This window comes from Podarcis cretensis (genome assembly GCF_951804945.1).
Source record: "Podarcis cretensis genome assembly, chromosome: 5".
Lineage (NCBI taxonomy): Eukaryota > Metazoa > Chordata > Lepidosauria > Squamata > Lacertidae > Podarcis > Podarcis cretensis.
This window is the reverse complement of record NC_137174.1, coordinates 97,878,584-97,905,207: the sequence shown is the minus strand read 5'-3', so window position 1 is coordinate 97,905,207 and position 26,624 is coordinate 97,878,584. Positions and strand designations below refer to the sequence as shown.

Here is a 26,624-nt window from a genome sequence, read left to right as displayed (position 1 = left end):
ATAGCACAGGTGCATGGATATGTGCAGAGGCCTTGCGATCCTCTGCTTTGCTTTTTACCACAGGGTGGGCAGCATCCCAGTGCTTGCAGGTGTTTCCAAGGGGTCAAAGGCTGTGTCAGCTGGCATCTCCAGAAAAGCCAGCTGTTCTCCTTAAGACCCAATCCTATGCTCATTTATAATTTTTAGTCATCAGCAGTCCAGTGGGCATATGTTAAAGTGGCACCAGGATAAAACGAGGTCTGCAAAGAATGAAATAATGTTTTTCAAAACTGAAATTTAATTGATGCTGACACAAAACCCCACACATATGCTAGGTAGAATAGAAGCATTGCCCCCCGACCCCACCCCACCCACCATTCCCCCCTCCACCTCTTTCCCCCTTTTCTTCCTAATGTAACACTAATGTCTCACAGCAAATGAAACTGATCTGTAGAAAACGCAGCTTGAATAAAAGAGACATTGCACATACTTTTCGTAAACTAATAAATCTTTAATAAAAATATATTAAAAACAAAACTGAAATTTGAGTTTCCTTGAAGCAGCTCCCGCTGTGTTTCAGTGTGCATAGGAGTGTAGCCTTAGGCTTCGCTGAGGAGGAATCCATTCCCGAAATCCCATGCACTCTTGGGGGTGTATGGGGACCGTGTGATTTAACCTCTTAGGCTCCGTTCTTTTGTGCAAACAACCTGTTTATGATAAACAACAGAATGAAGAGACATTTCTAGTCTTCCTGGCTGGGGTGGCCTTTCTGGCACTGCAGCTGGCAGATGAGGAGCTCACTTTTTATTTCTTCCCTTACAGACAAAGAGCTAAACGATGGGCTTTTTTTTTTTTTGAAGAAACTGCCATCCGTCACCTCCTGGCATGGCTAACTTTGCCAGGGGAGGGGTTGCTGCAGCACGCGGGTGATGACTGAAATAAGAGGGCCCTTCTCCCGAATGATGATGTAAAGCATTTTTTAAGGACGTGGTGGGATTACTTGGGGAGTTGAGGTGAGAGGGGGATGGGAAAGAGAAAATCTGGACTCGTCAGAGGAACAGCTTCCAGGCGGAATTACGCTAGTCCAAGAAGCTTTGCAATTTTTCTGCATCTTGTCATGGGAGGCAGCCTTTGCACAGCTGTTGAGCTGCTGCTACGGAGGGTCGCTTGTCTTGCTGTGGAATTGCCTCCGTTTCACATCAGGGCAGCGGCCTTCTGCCTCTTCAGCAAAGAATCCCAGCCTTGGAGCCACATGGAAGGTGGGCCTTCCTAGGCAATCATTTACTCCTTTGTAATAAATGCACAGTTCTTGCAGGTGTGGTGGTGGTGCAAGAGCTCTTCCCCTGGCACACTTGCTGCAAAGGAGACAGCCTTTCCCCCAGCGATATCTTGATGAGAAAAGGCACAGTTCATCTTTCTTTTTCTTTTTCTTTTCCTTTTCCTTTTTTTTTAGGTGAACCTGTATTTTATTCTGACAGCCAGCACAGTAACCCATAAGATAGATTCCTACCCCTAAGTTAGCCTTGCAAATTGCCCTATAACTCTGCTTATGTCTTCTCTCATATATATATATAGAGAGAAACAAATTCAAAATAATAAAGAGAAAAAACTTTTACCACATCCATATATGAGATTCTCTGAATCTCGCGACTTCCCCCTGTCCCCTGCATGGGTCCTTAAAATAATTTTTCTAAAACTACATATCATCACGTTCTCCACAGTTTTCATCTCTCTGAATTATCTATATTTTTCGTTTCTTTACAAGTTATTTTTAAAGTCCAGCTAACGTTTTTATTTGTTTACAGTGGTCTCCTAAGTAAATTCTAAATTTTCCCTATTCTTTTTAAAAAGTCATTATCTCTTGATTCCTGAGTCTCCCAGTTAGTTTTGCCATTTCTGCATAGTCCAGCAGTTTGGCTTGCCATTCTTCCTTGGTCGGAACTGTTGATTCTTTCCATCTTTGGGCTAGTAATATCCTTGCAGCTGTTGTTGCATACATAAGCAGTCTTTTCTGGTCTTTTGGGATATCAGAGCCTGTAATTCCTAATAGAAATGCTTCTGGTTTTTAAACAAATGTTATTTAAACATTTTTTTCAATTCATTGTATATCACTTCTCAAAAGGACTTTGTTATCTTGCATGACAACTACATATGATAAAAGGTACCCCCCTTTTCTTTATATTTTCAGCAAATATTAGAACTTGTTCTAGACATTTTGAATAACTTTGTTGTTGTTGTTTAGTTGTGTCCGCCTCTTCGTGACCCCCTGGACCAGAGCACGCCAGGTACTCCTTTCTTCCACTGCCTCCCGCACTTTGGTCAAACTCATGTTTGTAGCTTCGAGAACAATGTCCCACCATCTCGTCCTCTGTCGTCCCCTTCTCCTTTTGCCCTCCATCTTTCCCAACGTCAGGGTCTTTTCCAGGGAGTCTTCTCTTCTCATGAGGTGGCCAAAGTCTTGGAGCCTCAGCTTCAGGATCTGTCCTTCCAGTGAGCACTCAGGGCTGACTTCCTTCAGAATGGAGAGGTTTGATCTTCTTGCAGTCCATGGGACTCTCAGGAGTCTCCTCCAGCACCATAATTCAAAAGCATCAATTCTTCGGCGATCAGCCTTCTTTATGGTCAGATACCACCAGTACATCATTTTCATATAATTTTATTTCAGTGTACAACATGCTGTGAATTTCAAATCTGTTCTCCATAGCCTCTCTCCACACTCCGTTTCCCCCCACCCCACAGTGGGGGGGGGGGACCTGCCACCCTGGGAGGTGGCATCCCACTCTTGCATCCCTGAGAGCCACATCTACCCTCTCAGCTTCTTCAGGTCAGCCACCTTGGCCTCAAGGAGATGAAGCTGTTCTCTGAGGGCCAGGAGCTCATTGCACCAAGCAAACACCCACAACTTGTATCCAGCAGGCAGACTGTCAGACATGTGACGTTCTGTACCTTAAGCTGTTAGCTTTCTACCTGCATGTCTTCTGCTGCTGTCCATTGACTTGCTCCTTACCTTGATGCCTTGTCACTCTTCACATGCTGGTGTCTTTTTCACAGTGAAATTTCTTTCCTTTTTCTAAATCAAGCCCCTGAGTCTACGTGGCTTGAACCAATTTTAAGGAAAGAGAATTTTTATTGCCAGCAAGGGAAAGTGGTGCTTCTGTTGGCTGGCAGCAATAATTAGCAGATAATTAAGGCAGCAGCCGAGCTTGCCTTAGAAAAACAAGAGACTCCATACTGCTAGAATCTAATAGTGCTTTGCTCATGGATAAACTCCTGTTTTTGGTCATTTGAGTGGTGGCATCTTACTGTGGTTCAAAAGACTGATGGAATTGCTTCTCATTTCAGAATCTGGAAGGCTTCTGAGTGTCATTATTTGAATCTTCTTGCTTTTATTGTTGTGGAACATCAGTAACTTGTGTACTGCGCCTCTCCATATGTGTAAAGCCACCACTCTCCCTCTTTAAATCCCTCAAAAACCCACCTCTTCGTGGAAGCCTTCGGCATAACTTTCCCGTCCTCGTTCTCCTCCCTGGGGTCTGCCTGCCTTCCATGCTGCTTCTGCCCACCCATCAGACAGACGGAGGGGCCTTGGTGGGCTGGAGAGCTTCATGCTACTCTCAGAGGACACACATGCAGAGGGGTATTGTCCAGGGGTGGCCCATTGGACCTGAGCCTTGATTGGGCTCTGCATCTCTTGCCCCTCCCTCCTTTGAAAAGCCATTAAAACAAAGCAAAACACAGATCTTTCCTTTCAGGGTGGCTGGGTGGATAGTGCAGGCTGTTGAGACCACAGCCTTTGGCCTCCTTAATTTCCCCAGAGGTATATTTGTGTCCTCGTGCATCTGTGCCCCATGCCTTTAACTTCCTTAGCAATGCCCCTGCATGTAAAAGCCATCCGACATCAGGTCATTGCGGCTCCAGACTTTCACTGCCAGGGTGAGGAGACGGTGAACGTGCAATTCGGGGGGGGGGGCAGGGAGATGAACGGAAAAGAGTGCTGAGGGGAGAGAGGGGGGCGGCTGAGGAATTGCGATGCACTTCCCAGCCCATGGCAGCAGTGAAGGTGCTTGGAGGGCAGGCAATTTGTAATTGGCCGTGGATTTTCTAAGGGTTTTGGAACCGCAGGCTTATAATAAGTCAGATCGGTGAGAGCTTCACTTGTGAATCAGGCCGATGAATCCCATTGTTTCTCAAAGCCTTCATTATGCGCATCAGGATAAAAAGGGAGAACCAACTTGATTAAAGCATCCTTGTAAACATCCCCCCCCCTCCCCGAGAGTATCCAAATCACTATATGCTCTTCTGGAAACAGATGGAAGATTTCTTTGCTTCTGAGTGGTTTAATGTGTTGTCACCCACTCCCGACATTGCACACTGAAATGTGCAGAACTCTGTGAAGCGGAAGCAATTTCAGACAGGGATCCAGATGTGCTAATGGGCTGGATTCCCCCTCTCCCCCCAAAAAAACCAAGTAAGAATTAAACTTCTTTGCCTGGGTCACAGTGCTGGGTGTTTCACTGGGGAGAGTCTACATGGGGCAAAACTGCTTTTGATCCTGTGATGGTGATGATGATGATGATGATGATGATGATAATATAAAATACCCCGCCCATCTGGCTCTTCAGCATGCAACTTTTAGAGTCAATTCTCCTAATGAAGGTGTTGATTCTTCTTCCAGGTGCATGTGACAGGCAGCTAGGAAAACATACATGAGCCATATGGCATATATAAATGATAGGGGTCATTGCGCAAAGTGCTCTGAGTGAGGTAACTGGTGGTCTCATTCTGCCCCATGGAGGCTTACTACGTAGCCCCCAGCACAGATCCATATACCAAAGATCTCCTTCCTTTATAATGGAGGTGTCATAGCTGGCGATGCTTTGGTAGTTCGTACCCTAAAGTTTGTGTTACTCTGACAGGTGCCATATATTGGCTTCTCCTTTGCAGGTGTGATTCTGATATTGCTCCCATGCTTTTGAAATTGCTCCCAACACCTCACTTTCTTTGCCTCCTCAAATGACTGCTGTGGTTTAGGCTTGGTTCTCTTATGTCCCCACCCCACTTTTGGTATGGCTGAAATGGAAATTTAACAGAGGAGACCGCTGCCGAAAAGATCCCCTGTGGCTCTGTGAAATGAATGAGGGCAGGTTCCAATGTTTCTCTGCCTCCGCAGAAGACATTTTCACATCTCATTTCCAGCTACTTATCCGTTGGCTGTGCCTTCATCCCCTCAGTGAGATTGGTCCAGCACAGCTTTTGCTCTGGATCCAATTTCTCTCCGCGATGGTTGCCCTTCTCCCTGAGCGCTGTGCTATCTTGTCCATTTCACACCACTTGCCGGATTTCATGCCTGGGAGCGGCCTGGAATTCCTGGCAGCAGAGGACTCCCTCTGGCTTCACCACAAGGCAGCCCCACGAGGCTGCATGGCACGGCCCTTCTGTTCCAGAACTGTGAAACCGAGAAGCCTTCTCTCCTGGGCTGTTTTGGTGAACACGCTTCTGCTCGTGAAGGGCTTGGGGCCAGGGGAGAAGAGGGGCCAGACCTATGGGGTCACCAGGTACATTGACTGGCAGCAGCTCTTCAGGGTCTCAGGCAGGGGACAGTTTTGAGCCCTACCTGGAGCTCCCATTGGAGATGGAAGCTGGTCCTTCTGCAAGCAAAAGCAGATGCTTCATCACTGAACTACGGAGCTTCTCCAAGGGGAGTCAACAAGGGGCTATTGTTTTTATTTTGATGATGTATTTTTTGTTTTTATATTGTGATTTTATCCTGTTAGCCGCCCTGAGACCTGCAGTATAGGGCAGTATACAAAATAATTATAATTATAATATCCTGCTGGGCACAAATGAGGGAGGTCTTCATGGATGATGGGGATTTATAGTTCTGCAACATCTGGAGTGCCACAGACCCCCCATCTCTGCTTTAGCTGTCCGGTGTGAAAAGGAAGTTCTTCTGAGACACAGTTGAGGCCAAAAGGAGGGTCTTACCTGTGTCTGTGCAAACAGTAGTCAGCCAGTAGAAGCACACGTCACAATGTGAATATGTGGTTGCTTCCTCTCTAGTCGCAGACCATGTACTACCTTCAAAAATCCTTGGGTGTCCATGTAGATCAAAAGGGCAGTCTTCTTGTTTTGGGGTTTTGACTCCTGTATGCACCCCAAGGGAACCTTTAAGAGGCAATAGAGACTGACTATCCCTGACTTCCCCTCTTCTCAGGTTCAGGCTCTGAGAAGACTCTCATGGCCTCCCTTGGTTTGTTGTCCTCGAGGTGTGATGCATTCTAAACCAGCTTGTAGCTTTCCTAAACCCTCTTCCTCTGTGTAAGAGCCGTTTCTTTCCTTGTCTCTTCTAGGACAGCACCCGAGATATCTTCATTGATGGCGTCGTTGCTCGGAACAGAGCTCTGAACGGTGACATTGTGGTGGTGACTCTGCTTCCGAAAGATCAGTGGAAGGTCAGTGCTCAACCTTACCAGTTAAATTTATTTGGAAAGAAGACTCTGACCCTTTCTCGCAGAGTCCACTGCAATCGTGAATAGGGCTGTTTTTCAAATTTATATGCCAGTTCAGCCAACTATCACCTTCTCAATGTTTTCCTTGTGGTGATGGTTGCTCTAACCTCCTTGTCATTTTTCCTTTCCGTGTACCTTTGCTTTTTATGCAGCTTCATGTGGGTCCCTCCGCATGTTCAAAAAACTGGAACTTCTTGTTCTGATAATGCTTTCTATTTTCCTATTTATTTTTTGCTTCAGAATATAGCAATGCTTTTTTTTTAAGGGCAGAGGACTGTGATTTGTGCCTATTCTGTGGTCTTATCCTACTGCACTGGCCCTTGAATGCTTGGTTTTGCTTTCCTTGCTGTGGTGCATTTAAACCACCTTAACCTTATTTTTTGACTCTGCGCTGGATAGGAGTTCTTGGCCATTGAACAGGCATAAAGATTACCTTGAGAGAACCCTGGCTTGTCTGCTCGCTCGCCCTTGCCGTCTTGTCTCCCAGACCATAATTGCTTAGAGACTCTTGTTTGGGTGCCTGCGTGTGCTTTGCACAGTAAATATCTCAATCTCACCCTGAGGTTAGCAACCAAACATTAGGTAATTTGTAAATCCGAGGGGGAAATGGGATTCGTTTCCCTAAGCAGTCCCATGTGTTGAGGTGTTAATTCCACCGTGAGAGAGTGCGGGACAAGCCTGCGGCGATGGGTTTGCCCAGACAGAGTTGAATATTATTAGGATTGAGTTAATTTGAGTTAAAGGTCTTCCTATTTTGAAGGACGAAGGGAAGTGCAGATGGGTGTAACTGATCTGAAAACAAGGGGCAAGCCAACACAATACTTAATCTTCTGTTATGGTTTGTTCATCCACCCCTCTACCCCCCCCCCTTTGCTTGTAGGAATGATGTCTTGAGTACAACAGATTGTTTGCTTCCTTTAACATCCAGCTCTTCGTGAAACGATTGATTTAAGTCCTTCCCTTCCAAGCCTTTTTCTAAACATGGACACATTACGCTAGATTATGGTTAATCCAATCTCTTATATAACTGCTGTCATTCTGTGCCTATCTGCATCTTTGGTTCTCATGGAACTAATTTTTCTTAGAATTGTTTTTCTTCTACCAGCATGGACTCATTTGCAATGTAATTGAATTGTATGGGTGTCTTGGAATCCACGCTTTGGAAAAGTCCGCTTACCTGTTGCTCCCAATCGAATGTTCCGCATTAAATATTCGCCCCTATTGTATGTGCAATGTTCCTTTGTTCTCGGATCCTTTTGGATCTGCCAAAGAAGAATTGTTTGAGAAGCTAACTATTCTGATGATAAAATGGCTAAAGGAAGAGAAGCATGGAACAATAGTTTAATGGGAAGTGTATAATCCACATAATGCCTTTCCCAAAACAGACTGCCTGCTCTAGCAGTGTTTAGCTAATCCTCAACAGCATGAACCTTGTGTATCCGAGAGACCCTCCTCCAAATCTTTTACCACTATGTCCAACATCATTTAGATGTTGATGTGTGTCTTGTTCACGTTGTGCTGAAATAGCATAAGAACACAAGAGGAGCCATGCTGGATCAGGCCCAAGGCCAGCCTAGTTCAGCACCAGTGCTTTCTCAACTTCCCAGCAACTGGTTTCCAGAGGAACCTGTCTCTGACAGAGGAGGCAGAATACAGTCAATGTGGCTAGGAGCCATTGACAGCTATAGTCTTTGTTTTTTAGTTCAGTCCTCTTTCAGAGCCACCCAAATTGGTGGCCACCATCACTACCATCCCGTGCAGGCGCACATTCCATAGTTTTAACTACTGTATTTTTCGCTCCATAAGACGCACCAGACCATAAGACGCGCCTAGTTTTTGGAGGAGGAAAACAAGGGATAAAATATTCTGAATCCCAGAAGCCAGAACAGCAAGAGGGATCACTGCGCAGCGATCCCTCTCGCTGTTCTGGCTTCTGGGATAGCTGCGCGAAGCCTCTTCAGGGCAGCTGCACAGCCTGCATTCGCTCCATAAGACGCACACACATTTTCCCTTACTTTTTAGGAGGGAAAAAGTGTGTCTTACAGAGCGAAAAATACGGTATTCTTACTGTGAAGTAGCATTTTTCTTTTGCCTGTCATGACTCTTCCAAAGTTCAGCTTCCCTGGATGTCCGTGAGTTCTAGTCTTATGAGAAAGAGAGGAAGAAAAGCTTATTTTTATTTGGCTTGTACCCTGCAATGCACAATTTCATAACCATCTATCATGCCACCTCATTCTTGTCTTTTCTCTAAAGCGTTTGCATCCTTTCCTCACACGGCACTCCTTCCACCCTCGTGATAATTTTGGTTACTCTTTCTTCAACCTCTTCCAATTCTATAATATCCTTTTTTTGAGGCGAGGCTACCAGGCTTGTATACTGTAGCTTCCAAATGTATTCCAAATGCGGCTGCACTGCAGTTTTGTAGAACAGCATTATGAAATTGGCAGTTTTATTTTCATTCGCTTTCCTAATGGTTCCTAGAATGCCATTCTGCATGCACACGAAAGCTCATACCAGTAACAAACTTAGCTGGTCTTTAAGGTGCTACTGGAAGGAATTTTTATTTTATTTCATTCTCATTTTTGTAACTGCTGCACCCTGTACTTACAGAGATTCACACAGAGATGGGTTGCTGAGAGTTGCTTCCCATCTCTGGAACTCTCTTCCACTTGAGAGTGCTCAAAATCTGTGCCTTAGCATATTCTGAAGGAGATAAAAAACTTCCTAGTTTGGACAGTCTTTCGCTTATAGGTTTTTATTTATGGGTAGATCTTATTTATCCAAGCAAAATCAGAGATTTATTTAAGTTGCTCTTTTGGCGTTTCATTGGCTTATAAGTTTCCTTGAAATGCAATAACTCCATTGCACACTGAGATATCTGAAGGAGACTTAGCATACAAGCTCAAGGCACAGTTCTGTCCTTCAAGTTCAAATAGTAGCTTAAGCGTCATCCTTTTTTTTCAAAATGAGAGGAAAATGTAAAGTAAACCAAAACAAAATATACATGTTGAAGATTGAGATATTTGCATTACATTTGCATGTTCAGAAAACAAGTCTCCATTTCATGTTGTAAACTCTGCTCCGCTAGTTTTCAAGAAAGCCAGGAACTGTTTAAATTAAAAGGCGATGTAGCAATGACCTCTTCAGCATTAAAAGATAACAATATTTACTTTGATTTCTACTAAACATGTTTTTTTGGGGGGGATCATAACTGGAAGGAGTCCCTCCAGTGCTCTGCATCATTGTGTAAATGTTGAAGGTTCCACTTTGTCCTGTGGGGAAAGATTATGGGAAGTGCTTCTTATGAACAGCAGCTTAGGGCTTTGCAAGAGAAGAATTTGGATAGAACAAGTCTTTATTAAGTCAGTTTGCATCATGTCCTTCTCCCAGATCTTTATCAAAACTTGCAACTTGCTAAATATGAGCTGAATAATTTAGTTTCAGCTCAGGTCGAATTTGCATTGATATGTTTGTGCCAGAAGTATCGGGAAAGCTGAGAGACGTTGGGTGAGATTTTGGCTTCCCATTTAGAAGAACAATAAAACTCAGAATTATGATTCAGGGTGTATGCAATAATGTGGTCTCAACGCCAAAGGATATAAATTTAGATTTCAAAAGTACTACTCTATAGGAAGGATATTGAGACTATGGAATGCGAAATGTCAGTCCTTCCACAGTTAGATTTGCGGCAAAGGGAATTTCTTTCAGAGACTTTGCAGAGGGATGAAATCAAGAATTCCATTAATAGTATGAAGGCTAGGAAAGTTCTGGGGACATATGGTTTTTCTATAGGATGGTAGGAGGTATATTCAGTTTTTTAAGTTGCTATTTGCAGTGGCGTAGCATGGGGGTGCAGGGGGGGCCGGCCGCACCGGGCGCAACATCTGGGGGGGGGGCGCACTCGCCGCCTCCGGAGTTGCTGAAGAGCCTCGGGCGCAGGCTGTAGCAGAGCCCCATGTCTCGCGGAACCGACGAGCTGTGAGCGCGTCCGGGCTGAAGGCGTCTGGCAGGCAGCGGCTCTCAGCGCTCACCGCAGTCCCTGCGTGTCAGGGCCGCGGAGGGCGCGCCAGGCAGCCCCTCCTCACAGCCCCGTCACCGCCACTGCTGCTGCAAGCTGCTGCAGCTGCTGCTGCAGCTGCTGGGCCATGTTGCATTTTCCTCGCCTCTCTGCCCTTCTCCTTCTCCGGGCAAGCGGCGTCGTTTGGGCGGCAGCGCCAGCGGCAACTCGCCTCAGATCACCTGACATGGACCCGCCGCCGCCGTGGCTACCTTACCGTAAATACCCCAGCCCAGGCAGCAGCAAGAAGAAGCTGGCAGCGGCGGCAGGTTAGGGGCGCAAATTACTTGCCTTGCCCCGGGTGCTGACAACCCACGCTACGCCACTGGCTATTTGTTTTGCCTTTATATAAAGGCTCTTGATCAAGGTATCCTTCTCTCGTCAATTTGTGATACTCTTATCTCTGTTATTCCCAAGCCTGGTAAAGGACTTGCTAGTTGTGCAGATATTATCAGCAATACTTGCTAGCAGACTTTGGGCTGTGGTAGCAACTTTAATACACACAGATTAATTAGGTGAGCTTTATTTGTCAAAGGTAGAGAGCAGATACTGTAAGATTGGTAGCAGATTTTGTTGCTTCATGTGGTAATATAACTGATGTGACTGCTATTCTTTTTCTTGATGCTGAAAAAGAGTTCAACAAAATATATTGGCAGTTCTGTTACTTGGGTGGGTGGGGGAACTGGGGTTCTTCAGGAATTTATGATTTGGATTAGACTCTCATACCTGACTCCTCAGTCACAGGTGAGAACACATGGAATTCTTTCAAGCGTGTTTGGTTTAGAGAGATACAAGGCCGAACTACTCTCTTTCTCCTTCGATATTTGATTTATATTTGAAGGTGGTGGCATATGCAGTTAGGCAGACTAGAGGTTTATGGTTTTGTGCATGAACAAATGGGATTTAAAATAGTTGTGTATGCAGATGATTTATTATTATTATTTATTAGTAGGCCTGAATCATCCACATCTGAGCTAACAGAATTTATTAATTATTTTGAGGCAATTTCTTGCTATACAGTTAATTGGTTAAGATCGAAATTAAGTTATCCAGTTTATGCACTAATTGACAATTTTGTTGGTGCCTGGAGGCATGTTTTGGATCCTAGACATATTTCTCAAATTATTAAATTGAATTTAAGTAGAGTCATAGAATAGAATATTGTAGAGCTGGAAGTAGATGACAGAAATAGCTCATGATTTAGAAAGATGGTCATTACTTAGAATTCGGGGTAAAGTTAATACACTCCAGATTAATATTTTGCCACAAATCATTTATTTCCTTTGGAAATAGAGAGGCACTTCTTTTCATGACTGATAGTTAGATTTATACATTAGATCGGATCAGATGGCAATTTTTTGTCATTTTCAATTTTGCCATTTAGATACCCCTTAACTGCGAGTGTTGAGTGGCAATTTCCTTAGCTATAGCACCTTTTGGTGCCTCTTTATGGACTGCCAGTTCCTACATTGATGAAAAAGTTGTATCTCTGCAGGGAGCTAAACCCCTGATAGTTACCAGATTAGGAATGAGTTTTGGGCTGACTCTGTGAACAGGCTAACATGCTTTGGTCTGCCTTGGTAGGGCTTCTCACTCCCAGTTTTATTTTGCATCTCTTCCTACTTCTACGGGCTGTTAAAAGTCCTAAGCATTGCCTTGGAATCTCTAACTGTAGTAGGATTTCTGACAATACAATATCCTTCTCTTCATACAATATCCTGAGAAACAGCGTCCAGCACTCTTAAAATCGAGATCCAAGATCCGTGAGCACCAGTAAAAGCACTGAGAGGTGAATTCTGACTCCTTTCTGGTTCCAGCAAATTCTGCTTGATCTTAGCGGCTTTTGCTTCATGCAGCTTCTGCCTAGGCTTCCAGACCTTTTTGTTCCAAACTGCTTTCATATGATGTTTATGTTGGGATTTTATTGCACACACACACACACACACGCAGAGAGAGAGAGAGAGAGAGAGAGAGAGCCTGTTTAGCTGATACTGTTCTATTTGCTGCTGCTACGGTTCTTTTTATTTATTTGAAGAATGTATTAATTGCTTCATATATATTTTTTTAAAATGGAAGTGATAGATGATGAAAGATTTTACAGAATGACCACATGCAAAATGATGCTAAGAAGATGCAAACAACAAACACCACCACAATGTAAAAAGGGAGTTCTGTTGTTGCCATAAAATTGACAGCAGACATAAAGACATTATGTCGTTGCAGTTTTATGGCCTGTTGCCTGAAGGGTTCTAATTTTGTGTGCCGCCTTGGGAGTGGTAGCCTTGAGAGGCGGCCTAAAACCATGGAAAAGAAGTAAATAAATCAATGAGATGATGAATCTGGCTGGCATTGGCATGGAGACTACTTGTTTGGAAGTTCTGGTAGGCTGGATGAGGAATAAACACAGGCTTACATTAAGTCATGCCCTTGGTCCATCCAGCTCAGTTTGGTCTACTGGCAGCAGCTCTCTAGGGTTGCAGTCAGGGCATCTTTTTAAGCCCTATCTGGAGATTGCAGGGATTTAACTTGGTACCTTCTGCATGCAAAGTAATTGTCCTTCTACAGAGCTTTGGCCTTTTCAGCAGCTCTAGGCAATGGCACAGAGGAACCAAGTGGACCTTTTGTCAGGAGTTCAGCCTACACTCGAGTAGGACCCTGGCAGAGACACATGCCCGACTGGCATGTTCCCCCCCTCCTGGTCTTTCGTTTGGGAGCTTCAAAAGCTTTCTTCTGCCCAAACATCACAGCAACTGATGCCAACCGACACCGGCACACTTAGGGATCCATCTTGCGTGACAGACCTCAGCAATTCAGCATTTTGGCTAATCTACTTTATTTACATATAAACACACACGCAGCACTGCAACATGGCTCCCTCTCTCTCTAGCATCAGACAGCAAAGAGAAAAAGAACAAAGGACAACAGTCCCACTCCATGGAACACAGTAACACAAACATCCTGTCTCCGTCACTTCCCACTCTGTGGAGTCAAAACGTACACCATCATGTGAAAGACAACCCCATGACTGCAGTCAAGGAGCAGGAATTCTAACACCTTTCCCCACTCCCTGTTTGTGGTTCCTCCTGCTAAAGATAATCTGTTTATCCCTCTTCCTGCAAATCTTTCTCACCCCTTGGATTGTGCAGATTGGGGGCTACTATCTGGAATCTGGAGGCCTGTTGTGATCTGCTGGTTGAGAATGCAGTGCTCTTTGCTTTGCAACTGGTTGCCGTTGAAGACTTCTCCTGGAGTCCTTTTGGAAAGGCCGGTGCAGATGTAGACAGTTACTTCCAAGCACTAGTTGTCAGCCCAACTGACTTCTCTAGCTACTCCTGGCCTGCGATTCCTTTTGAAGGTGCAGCAGAAGTCAAGTCTTTTCCCAGGGCAAAGGGTGTGGCCCATCCAAGTGAACACTCTCACTTCCTTTCCGTACTTTTATTAGCTGGGAAGTGGGCTGGGTCGCCATCTGCATTGGAGGTTAATGGGAAGGGATGCCCCGTAGCATGGAGGTTAACAGAAAAATAACCTGGAGGTTAACAGAAAGATACGGAATATGCAGAAATGGTGAAACTTACCAGAAGAATAAGAAATCAAGATAACAAACTTTATAAAAGAATGGAAATGGCATATCTGAATTAACTTAATTTGCTCATTTATTCACCTTCTTTAAATATATACTTTTATGAAACTGCAGGTTATTACAATAATCCTGCCAATGTTCTTATCTGTTTACAATTTATCTGTAAATATTCAATAAACCATTTCCATTCTTTTATTAAAAAAATTGTTATCTTGATTTCTTATTCTTCTGGCAAGTTTCGCCATTTCTGCATATTCCGTAAATTTTGTATCCATTTTACCTTTGCTGGGACGTCTTCTTCTTTCCATTCTGGGACGGGTAACATTCCTGCCATTGTAGTAGCATATATGAATAAGTTTCTATACATTTTAGGTAGTTCTTTCCCTATAATTCCCAAAAGAAAAGCTTCTGGTTTTTATTTTTACAAAGGTTATTTTAAACATCGTTTTCATTTCCTTATATATCATTTCCCTAGGAAATGTATCCCACTTTTTTGCCTTGGGAAATTACAATAATTGAACTGGGATATGGTGGGTCATGATGGCTTCATTTGTTGGAGAAGGAAAAGATTTGCTGGAAAAAGAAAACATCCACTTACAGCGATACTGAATGGAACTCTTTATCTCTTTCTCTAAGGAGACTTTTCCTTCTCTTGTAGACACTGAGGGATGAGGACTGAAAACGGGCCTACCAGTGATGGACAAGCCAGTCTTTTGGCCACTGGTTGCTTATCAGGTCGTTTCAGACCGGCCTTACCCAATCAGGTGCCCTCCAGATGTTTGAGACAACAGCTCTCATCAGCCTTAGCCTTCAGCTGTGCTGGCTGGGGCCGTTGAGAATTGTAATCCAAAACATCTGGCCATCACCTGGTAGCGGAGGCCTCTTTTTAGAAGATCTGGTTGACCTTTATTCTCACCTACTGGAGAGAGATAGGGAGCATCTGCTGGTCTTAAGCTTCCATTGGCGCCCCGAAAATGCAGTGGTGCAAATTTGCCCCTCGCTCGGCTTATGAATATGCCCTGTCTTTTTGCGCCATCCCCAGTCAAAACAGCACTTCTGCTGGGAGCTGCCACGCTAGCAGCCAAGCTTCCCAAACAGCACAGAAGCAGATGGTCGACCTCTGAGCCGTTCAAAGATTTTGTAAGGCCCAGATGTGGGAGGGGGTGGAAAGCAAAGCTCTAGCTAGTTTCTGAGGTCATCCCTTCCCATGGGTTGCATCCCATCAGTTCTTGAGATATGGCAGAGGTCCAGCCTAGATGTGGCTTCAACTGCAACTTAAATAAAGGAAAGGCAGGGAGAGCGGAAGTGGCCTTGTCAGGGCTGGGTCATGCTTTTCTTTACAGTAATTTCCTCTGAGCTTTTTGGGGCTTGGGCAAACACTGCTTTCAAAATGCATTTCTCATTTCTTATTGTTTCCTCCTTATCTCTGAAGTGGCCTTGATTGGCCAACTGCAAGCCTTTCAGTTAATCTGAAGTCAGCTTTAGCTTCTGGCTGAACTGGCGCTTCCCACAGCTATCAGTGTGGAGAGCCTAATGGACTATGGGCGTGCGCAGGTAGAAGATCCTGAGACGCTCTGTACCATAAACTAACTTTCTTTTTTTCTTCCCTGTTTTTCAATTTCTAAGGCCCAGTAAGAATTTTTGAAGACCTTAAATGCCCTGGCCAAGCTCTGTCAGCGACAAATCCTTTTAAAAACTTGTTTCATTTGCAATTTTAGCAAAACTTAAAAATGGAAGACAATAATTAAAAGAAAAAGTAGTGTATAATTAATAACCAAAAACCATTTCACAATCTGAATGCAATAACCATCTGTACATGCAGCTTAGATTAAACGTATACGTTAATATGAGCTCTTCAAATGTCCAGGTAGGTATTCATGCAAAATTGACATCTATAGGAAATATGTTCAAATGTAGCCAGGGGAGTGACCTTTGCAGTGAACGGTGGGTATGAATCACACCAGGGTTGAAGTATAAGTCATTTAGCAATCACAAGGGTTTGCAGAGTCCATTTTTGTTGTCCTGCTGTTCATCCCCATACTGCAGGAATATACAGTCATTGGGAAAAAGAAAGTACACCCTCTTTGAATTCTGTAATTTTACATCTCAGGACATAATAACAACCATCTGTTTCTTAGCAGGTGTTAAAATTAGGTAAATACAACCTCAGATGAACAACAGCATATGAAATATTACACTCTGTTGTGATTTATTTTACAAAAACAAAGCCAAATTGGAGAAGCCACATGTGTGATTTTCCAGGCTGGGTAAATATATACGTCACCCATCTTGCTCCAAAGCTAGATGACAAAGCCATGATGCTCCCTCACTGAACAACCTTAGTCAAATGACAGAGACTCTTGGCAGCTTAAATCAGGACTGATGGTATAGTTTTATTGTTAATGTCGGCTGACATTATTGTTAGTGCCAGTTTCTCATTATGCAAAATGGACGCGAGTGTGACCCTAGGCCAAAGTGACCCTAGAAAGATCCCAGATTCTGGGAGAGACCCAAAGTATTGAACTGGGAGTGCTGAATAATAGGAAGACTGTGGCTGGTAGTGGAAGTAGCAGGCTGTTGGATGCAGGACATTGGACAGTGCCCATGGAGGACAGACGTTGCTCTGAGGATTGCTTGTCTGATGAGACTTGGCTCTTAAATAGCAGAGGGAGGGGGCTGATTAATGCCTAAGCCTCCCCCCCCCTCCAGCTATGAACTGGAAGGTTCTTAAAGGGAACAGAGTCTTCACTTGAGAGTTCAGGTCCCTCTGAATGCAAATCACCTTCTGTTGTTGTTGGTATGTGTGTGTCTTACGGGGAGTGGGGAGCTTTTGGTGGCTGGTGATCTGATGAAGGAGATGGATCAGCTTCTCTGCTGGTTGAACCCAGAAGCACATTTCAGGGTTGCAGAATCGAGGAGTGTTTGAGGCAGAGGCTCCCCGCCTCAAGGCCACCAAGATATTTGGGACATTGGACAACTGGGTTGCAGCAGATATAAGAAGAGATTCAGGCATGCCATTTAGGTCCCACCACTGCCGTAGTTTCATTTGGCAGCCCTGAGCAAGTTGCTGTTATTCAGCCTCAGTTTTCCCCATCTGTAAAATGGCAATGACATCTCATGGTGGGGGTGTGAGGGCAAGTTAAAACAAAGGCCGAATATTTGCTTTGCGTTTCTTGCAGTTAATTTATCTGGACATCTTTTTGAAGGGCATGGAGTTGAGATGAACACATGAACCTTTGCTTAAACCATCATCATCATCATCATCATCATTTTATTGGTGTGACACCTTTTCATAGGTAAACCCATGCCCACAATGGCTTGCAATATGAAAATATTTGCATTATTGCAAACATAATCAAAGTAGTAATAAACAATAAAACACATCAAGAAATAAACGACCAAGGTGAACAATTCCCACATAATTCATAATGAGATATAAAAACAAAGATTCAAAATCAAATTATATTGTGTTGGGCATTTGATCCATCTAACCTAGTATTGTCTTCTTTGACTGGCAGTGACTCTCCAGGCTCTTTTTCTTCAGTGCTGCCGCCTGAAATTGAACCCGGGGTCTTCAGCCTGTGAGATGCATGCTTTTCCAGTGAGTTGTGGGTCCTCCAGAGTTGATGCTTCCTCTTCCCTCCCTGTGGTGGGAAGTCCTTTCCCAAGGGAACACATTTCCACACCCCCCCCCGGCCTCCACTTTTGTCTTTTGGAATGCTCTCTTTGGCTGCCTGCTAAAATAAGCAGATGTACGCGATGGCAGCACCGGGTGATGCAATGGTTTCTTTTCTCTGCGATGCCGGGAACCAAGTGCTGTGACTTGCATTGCGTCACTTGCAATTTAAACGCTTTCCAGGTAAGCAAACAGCCGCTGGCAGTTGCTGAAGTGGTTTCCTTGTGAATTCTTCGACTTGTCAACGGTGGCTGGGCATAGTAAGAAAAGACCTGCCGGATTGGACCAAGGATGTGTCTCCTCCAGTCCCCGGTCTCCCTCCACGTGCTTCCGGAAAGCCGGAAGCAGCACCAGAAGTCAACTTGGCCCTCTCCTGTTGTTGCTGCCCAGCAACTGGGACTCAGAGGCGTCACGGATTGACGTAACCTCCATGAAATACCTTTTCAGGGATTTGTTCCATGGTGTAATCTCACGAGTCACACCACGCTAGCATGAGAGAACCCAGGAGCAGGGCCAAGGAGTGCCGTGTGGGCATTAACTGGCGCGACCTCTCTGCTCGTGATCCAGCCTGGGTGGCTGTAGCAGCCTTTTTGGTAGATGTGGCACAATGGTGGAGCACAAAGCAATTAATTCACTATTCACGGGGCTTGGCATGAGCATCAAACCAGCTTGGGCAACTTCCCAGGGACCCTGGTGAGCTGAAGGACATATTGAGGTGCATGCTGGGCTCCGTAGGATCTTCACTCTATTCTGCACTCCTGACATGTGGGAGATGGGATTGGCAGAATGGTTGCAGGATTGTGGAAATGCGTGGGTCCTGTGCCCATGCTGTTTTGGGGTGTGCGTGTGTAGAGGAGGGGGAGGAAGTTCTCTTGCCCTTTAGGCCCACAGAATCTTGGAGCCTTCCCCAGGGTTGGAGAGGGCAGAATGAAAACACAACCTGCTTTTTAGGATTATACAGATGGAAGGGACAGTGAGGGTCATCTAATCCAAACCCTTTCAATGCAGGAATCTTTTGCTCAACTGGGTCTCGAACCCACAACCCTGAGATTAAAAGTCTCATACTCTACCGACTGAGCCCTTGAAAAATTAGGCTTCGGTGTTCAGTTGGTCAGTTAGATTAGTCATAATAATAATAATAATAATTTTAAACAATAATTTTGTTATTTATACCCCTCCCATCTGGATGGGTTCCCCCGACCATTCCTTTTTAATGGATTAGTCGGTTATCAATTTTTTTTAATGTAATTTTATTTTATATATCAGTAGTTAAACAACAGAACAAGTCCTGGAAATGATTCTCTCTCCCTCTCTCTCCCCCCACCCCAACCCCAGTGGTACGATCAGAACTTGTAGGGCTCTGCATTAACAATTTTTTTAATGGTGCTGTATTTATTTGAACTTGAGAAAGCATAAATCACATCAGAAAAGAGCACACACAGTCTTCCCACTTTTATATATATAAGAAATGTGCTTATGAGCTATGGACAGAAATATGCTGGTTGGATAACTGAAGGATAGCCTACTGAGATGTTAGGATACTTATTTGAAGGCATATCCAGATGTCTGCAAATAGCAAATGTTTCTGTTGCTGCTGGAATGGTTCTTGTCTGGACCAAGGGGTACCCAGGGGTAAACGAGGTGTAAGCTGGGTGTGGAGGGATGAGTGGCTTGTGGGTGCAGTTGAGCTGCTGGATTGCCAGCTGGCCACATAAAAAGAAGAAGTGATGTGCACATTCTCCAGTAGTGGAGGGGCTGATGGCACACCTTGGGAATTGAGTCCTTATAGGTGGGGCACGCAGGAGTGAGTTGGCAGGTAATAGGTGATGTCACAGGCACCTGTGTAACTGGTAGTCATGGTATACGTGCATCCCAAATAGGCTTCTCTTCTCGGGAGACGTGGAAGGAAGGGTGTTTTCTGCCAGCAATTCAAATTTGCATTTTGAGAGCCGGGAAACGGTGATCTTCCCCACACTGGGTGCTCGTGGGTAGGAGAATGTGGTCTAGCTCTCATCCAGTCATCTGGGCCACAATTCTAAGTGCAGAACATGCCCTGAGTATTGCTGGGGTCACTAAGGACTTCTCCATATCTGCTACCTGAGAGACTTCCCTTAATTTTAAGATTGTAAGAAGGGCCTGGTAGAGCATTCAAACATCCATCATAGCCCAACGTCCTCTTCTTCACAGCAGCGAACCAGGAGGAGCTGATCGTGACAGCACTCACCCCAGCTGGCGTATTGTCTCTGGCAGTGGAGGTAGAAAGCAATCATCAGGGCTAGAAGCTGATCCTCCATCAATTTGTCTTAATGTTCTGTAAGAAACTTTGTGGGTGCTTTTTCAGAATGGCTGATAAATTACTGGAGGTGCCTAGGGTTGTATTTGAGAGTCTCGTGAATGCATTCCCGATTCTATGCTACCCCTTTTCCACTTTTCTGGAGTCCCCAATCCAGCCTTCAAGGATGAAAGGGGCCAAGCCCTTTCAAGAACTCTTGAGGCATTTTGCTGTTGAACAAACGTCAGATATTATTAGATGACAGTTGAGAGTGTGAAGGTGAGCACACTATTTCTTGCGGCCAACACATTCCTTCATTTCCTCCGGAGAGGATTTAAAGGTAATTCCGCTTCTGTTGTGAAATATTGTACATGCATACTTGCATAAACATTATGGTTATAGCCGAGGTTAGTCAGCCTTTCCGTGCTACAATCTTCTGAGAAAATGGAGTATAACTACTGTAAAAGTTGTTCTGGGCAGAAAGTTGGCACCCGCGACCAGCCTTGGGAGCCAGCTCTTTTTATGGGCAGAACTTGATAAATGTGTTTGAGTGGTTTCTGAGTTAAAATAAACCCAGCATGTGGAGTAGCTTCAAGTGCTCATCAGATATTCTTAGAAATGGCACCCTTTGAATCTCGCTGCGTTTTACTGGGTGGAATTTGTGCTGATCCATAAGAGAGGGGAGCGCACTGGAACAGGAGGGAGCTGGGTAGAAGCCGAAAGTTACCAAACCAGCTTCTTCTCCCGTGTCCCAGCGGAGTGTAAATCTGTTGCTTTTAATGGCATAGAGAGAAAGAGAGAGAGAGATGCTAATCAGGAAGTCCCTCATTTGACCATTACAGCTACCACAAACTCACAGGCTGACTTGGGGTGGGGTAGGGCACCCTCAGCGTCAGACCCAAATTTGCAATATGCAGTTACAGATAGGTAGCCGTGTTGGTCTGCCATAGTCAAAAAAAAATTCCTTCCAGTAGCACCTTAAAGACCAACTAAGTTAGTTCTTGGTATGAGCTTTCGTGTGCATGCACACTTCTTCAGATACACTGAAACAGAAGTCACCAGACCCTTCTATATAGTGAGAAGGTGGGGAGGGGTATTACTCTGAAGGGTGGTGGGATTGGGTGATTGGCAGATAGCTCCCCACCTTCTCACTATATAGAAGGGTCTGGTGACTTCTGTTTCAGTGTATCTGAAGAAGTGTGCATGCACACGAAAGCTCATACCAAGAACTAACTTAGTTGCAATATGCAGATGATAATACTGGCTTGCTTTGTTCCTTATTCGATTTATAACCTGCTGTTCTTCCAAGCGTTGCTGAGGGCAGCAAACACAACAATGATAAAGGATTGGAAACAAGCAAATGCCCAACATTCAGAAAGCTTAGGGGTTTCGGGAACAGTATCTTTCTGCTGTCAGATGCCTGGGTAAACTGGAATGGTTTTAAATGAGGATGACAGGCAGGCTTCACCAGGGAGGGCATTCCATGCACAGGGAGCTGCCACTGAAAACGCCCTGGCATGGGTAGGCGCCAGGCAGGCAGCCCCCAACGGCGGCACCACCAAGAGGACCTCACCTGCCAATCGTAGGGGCTGTGATGGATGATACTGAGGTACTTGGGCCCCAAGTCTTTAAAGACTTTATATACTTGTACTGGGAGCTTAATGGGAGGTCACTGGAGCAAGGTTCCGGCATTGCAGGGGTTTGGATTATATGATCCTTGTGGCCCCTTCCAACTCTACAACTCTACAATTTGATTATTCTAAGGGGAACTGAGGGCAAGCTATCCTGGCCCCGGAACAGCCGAAGCTGGCGAACCAGCCTAAGCTTGGGCATAAGCACTTCCAGCCACACTGAAGCTACTAGAGACTGCATTGAGAAGCTGGAATTCAGGAAGTACTCCCAGACTCCCCTGTTCCTTCAGGGGGAGTGCAGCCCCTCCCAGAACAGGACTTAATACCCAGGAACCACCAACCCACAGCACTTCCACTTTATCAGAATCCAGCCTTATCCATACGAGACTTTAGGGGGCTGTTGCAAAAGTTCCAAGAAGATAATGCATGTGCAGGAATGCTAACTCTCTGAAGGGCTGTATAAATGCTGAAATGGGAAGGAGGAGAATTATGGGTAGCATCTTGGCCACTTCCATGTTTTTCCATGTGGAGATCAGTCTCCTTGTTGGAGGTGGTGGGGCAGCTATAATAGTGCCTGGTATATATTTTCATCAACTGACTGATCAGACATCTGCTGGGAAAAATCCTAGTTGCCTAGAGGCCCAAGAATTGGATGCTGGCACGTATAAGAATTGGGAATCCCCATGTGCAGCTCTGCCAGATGGTGGTTGTTGGCACCCGTCCGTCTCGAGAGACAATGGAGTGTGCCTCCGGGGGTGAAGTCAAACCGCTGTGTTAGCAGCACTGAAGCATCCTCCCTGGCGCTCAAGCTGGGCTGCCCAGTTTGGAGGTCCTGGGCACTCCAGGAGACAAGACCCCCCTCTTGGCCTCACTGATGGGGTCCAAAGGAAAGCCGGAGTTGCTGGAAGGAGGTGTACAAGGCACCATCCAACTGTCTTAGGGACTCCACTCTGGATTTGTGTAGGGTTTAAGGTGGTCCCTCAATAATGGGGTGGACAATATCCTGTGGGCAATGTCGTGGGATGCCTGCCATTGCCAAGCAGCTTGAATGTGCATGCCAAATATTTGTGACTCCATAAAGGGGCAGTTGTGTTGTGCTCTTGGTTCTGCAGCTGACAAAGCGTCACACTGAAATTGGATCATGCTCATATAATGATGATCGCATGCAGTTGCCCTCAAATCCTCCTAAAGCTCCCATCAGCCCCTCCCAACATGGCCAATGGCCAGCGATGATGGGCATTGTAGTTCAACAACCCTGGAGACCCCCAGGCTCCCCAGCACTTCTTTAGCTTATACTGGTGCATTTTTGTTTTGGTGTATCCATAAACAAAAACCCTTTCTTTTGTTTAAGCTTCGGCTTCACACCTCAATTCTCCAGCTTTCTTTCTTTCCCTCCAGGTGTTATTTGTTCTATTTCCCTTTTATTTATTAAGGTGCTTCCTTTGAAACATCGCAGTGCATTTTAACAATTAAAAACAACAATTAAAACACTTGCATGTAGTTAAAAAAAAAATCAATGGCATACTTAAACCATTTCTGATCCGATAAAGATACCCGGTGGGATAAAGACCTCTGCTTTAAAAGTCTTGCTGGAAAATGAAGGTTTTCAACAGGTACCAAAAAGACGATAGAGTCAGCACCTGTTGTATTGATCGGGAAGGAAGGAGTTTCAGAAATTCAAAATAAGGTAGCATGGAGCTATAGAACAGTCAAAGTCTATAGTTGAGAGCAAGAGTTAAACAAAACTCCAAAACACCACAGTTCCCAGCTTTGTAATTCTGAATGTTATTTTTTCTCTCCCAATGTGTCCCTTTTCCCTTTTAGGTTTTCCAGCCTAATTTTTGTTATAGTTTTCCTATGATATATTTTTTTAATTTGTGCTTCTCTGGTTTGCTAGCCCTTCTGCCGTCTTTAATGTATGGCGTGCTCTTCCCCGATCCAGTCCCTCTAGCCATACACTCTGGCACCGATGTGTTATTCATTGCCAAGCATGATTGTCTGTGTGCGAGAGAGCATGTGAGCATTTCCTTATTTGCAATCCAGGTGTGCGGCTGTTTGTTGTAGCAGCGTAATGGGAAGTGGAGGGCCGGCTGTGGCTCTTCTCACCCTGTGGTAGCACAGGTGCCCTTTTCTGATAGGGCAGCGGAAGCGAAAACAAAGCCAGCTGCTCCCATCGCTGATAACCTTTTGCTCACTGCCAGGCGTTCAATTGTTCCCCTGCCAGCTTGTGTCGGCCACCGGATGTGTGCCTTGGGTGTGGGAGCCACCTCAATTTGTTTTGGATCAGGTGGCCTGAAAGAGCTTCTTCAACCATCTGTGAAATAAAAACCGGGGATTCATTTCGGTAAGAGGCAATTAAAGGAATGGCATGCGGTTTATTAGGAACACTACATTTGCGAGGCCTCTCCTCCAACCCAGGGGTGGTATGGAAGGGGTGGCTGTGTTGCTCAAGGGAGAACGAGCTCGTATTCAAAGCCTCTGGTGACTCCTGCTGAATCAGCAGTCCGTGCTTTTAATGTTGGTTCCGATTACTGGCTTTGATTGGATTCTCAGTGCAGATTTGCACCAAGTGAGAAGGTACTGCTGACTAGTGCCAAATGAAAGAGAGTGAGAAGGTTTTTGCTGCACCATAGCCGCTAGCTGCCTAGATGTTTGTTGGGACTGTCTTATGAACCTGCCGAGATGCTGTATCCTGGCGCTCGGATCCTTGGTTCGTCTTCACCAATACTGTCTACAGCTCAATCAATGGTCCTCCAAGGCCATGTGTGAGGGCGATTTCATGTATTTATATCTTTCCTTTCTCCTGTGTTGGGATTCAAGGCGGCTTGCAACATTTAAAACAGCCCTCTTCTCTGGAATAGGTAGGCAGAGACATGCTGCTTCCTGCAGTAGAGATGGAATGCAGTCATTGAAAGCCTCATCATCCATGAATTTGCCTAACCCTCTCTTAAAACCATCCAAGTTGGTGACCACCAATCCATCTGGTGGGAGGTGAGCTTGTGATCCAGTAATGTACCTCAATCTTTCCCACATCTATTACTGCCAAGCCAGGTCTCCCCCATCCTATACTGGTCCGTAGGGAGTTTCAATATTGCTGCAGGGGAAAGGGGAGAGCTTCTGTGTTGCATACAGAAGGTTCAGGTTGGGCTAGGGAGACTCCTGCCTGGAGAGCAACTGCCCATCATTGTAGTGTGGAGAAGTGGTTAAGAGTGGTAGACTCGTAATCTGGTGAACCGGGTTCGTGTCTCCGCTCCTCCACATGCAGCTGCTGGGTGACCTTGGGCCAGTCACACTTCTCTGAAGTCTCTCAGCCCCACTCACCTCGCAGAGTGATTGTTGTGGGGGAGGAAGGGAAAGGAGAATGTTAGCCGCTTTGAGACTCCTTCGGGTAGTGATAAAGCGGGATTTCAAATCCAAACTCCTCTTCTCTCTTCTATACCACAGTATAAGGGCTTGAAATCAACAATACTTAGAATTATGTACAAGTACTGCACCCCACAATAAAAGATATCCTTGCTGGAAATTATCCTAAGTGCTTGGCCACCCAAGTTCTGATTAATCCAGCGCTGGTACCTTGGAATTTAAATCGATTTCCTCATTCCTGCCCAGAAGGCCGACTCTGCCGTTACGCAAAGTGAGACAGCTGCTTCGGGCGGCTGGTACAGGTGAGTGGGGAATGAAGGCAAGGCACTGGAGGGTTGAGCTATGTGTGCCATGTGGCCTCTATGCTAACTTGCTGTCTTCAGCTGCAGTGGAAGGTGGAAGGTGCCAACCCATCACCATTGTGTTTGGGGCAAGATTCAGCTGCCACTCTGGTCAGCTTCTGTACGTGAAATGGGAGTGGTGTGTGTGTGCCATCTTGTCTTTTGCCTCAGGTAGCTAAATGTCTTGGGCTGCCTGTGACCTGTATCCTATGAATTAGAGCAGTTTTTCTAGCCATAAGTGTTTCAAAGCTGTGTCCTACCAGTTTCTCAGACCTTTCTTTGGAATCTTTTTAGAACGCCACAAAGAGGGTCCGTACCCTTCAGGCTTTCCCAATGCTGCAAACCTTCTCACGGCTGAGAAATCTAATTCTGGCATTTCCAGAGCAAATAATATGATCTGAGAAAGCCCAGTGTTTGAGCCATTGATTCTTCCTCTGCTGTGGACATACAATAGACAATGGGATCCTGGAAGGCTGGTTGGATCACGGAGCCCTGTCGAGGTGACAGGTGTTGTTTGGTAACCGAATGATTCCTTTCTAACCTGGAATCCATCTGTAAATATGAAGAGTAGCTGTGGAGCTCCTGGGGGCAAGTTATGAAATAAAATTGACGGGGTAATTATAGAGTACTCCGTTAATCATTTATGCAACTCAATAAGCAATGTAAACAACTGGGGCAGATACGCTGTTCTGTATGCTGTCACCCCACCTTCTCCTCCGGAAGGTCTTTTGCAATGAAATAATTAGAGAAACGGTCTTGCAGCCCCTTTGCTTTACTCAGCCCGAGTCTTAAGAAGTTAGCATTATCCACATGTATCCTGATCTTTAAGTTCCATAAGTTTTTCTGCTTGCACCTGCCCTTCCTGGTCGGTCACGTTGTTTTTGGGTTGCAAGGCTCCCATGTGGGACTCCCAGTTCTTTTAGACGAGGGAGGCAACTCTCTTGCAATAATGAATGGGTCTTAAGTGTGCATAGCTCAGCGCCCCGTCACTGTTTCCATTATAAACTGCTGTGATTTTTTTAAAAGGGGATTTATAAGTCCTCTGTAAAAATTTGTTCTTGGATGAAATGGTATATACAAAAGGTCCATTTGAATCAGGCGTGCTTTAAAAAAAAAATCAAATTTGAGAGCGCAGTTCTGGACCGCGTACCTAGTGGCGCTTGTGTTTGTGGCAGGCTAGAACTCAGTTGCGAAGCCTTGAGCTGCAGGGTTTTCT

The 26,624-nt window shown here is 45.2% G+C and overlaps 1 protein-coding gene across 2 annotated transcripts in view; it reads left to right on the top strand.

Annotated features, from left to right (window-relative positions):
• The window catches only part of DIS3L2 (DIS3 like 3'-5' exoribonuclease 2), a 226,622-nt gene that overhangs the window by 40,521 nt on the left and 159,477 nt on the right, over nt 1-26,624 (top strand). For both annotated transcript variants that reach the window (XM_079977678.1, XM_079977679.1), the window contains exon 6: nt 6,330-6,431. In XM_079977678.1, the coding sequence (XP_079833804.1) occupies nt 6,330-6,431 (102 nt within the window). The remainder of the gene's footprint in view (nt 1-6,329; nt 6,432-26,624) is intronic.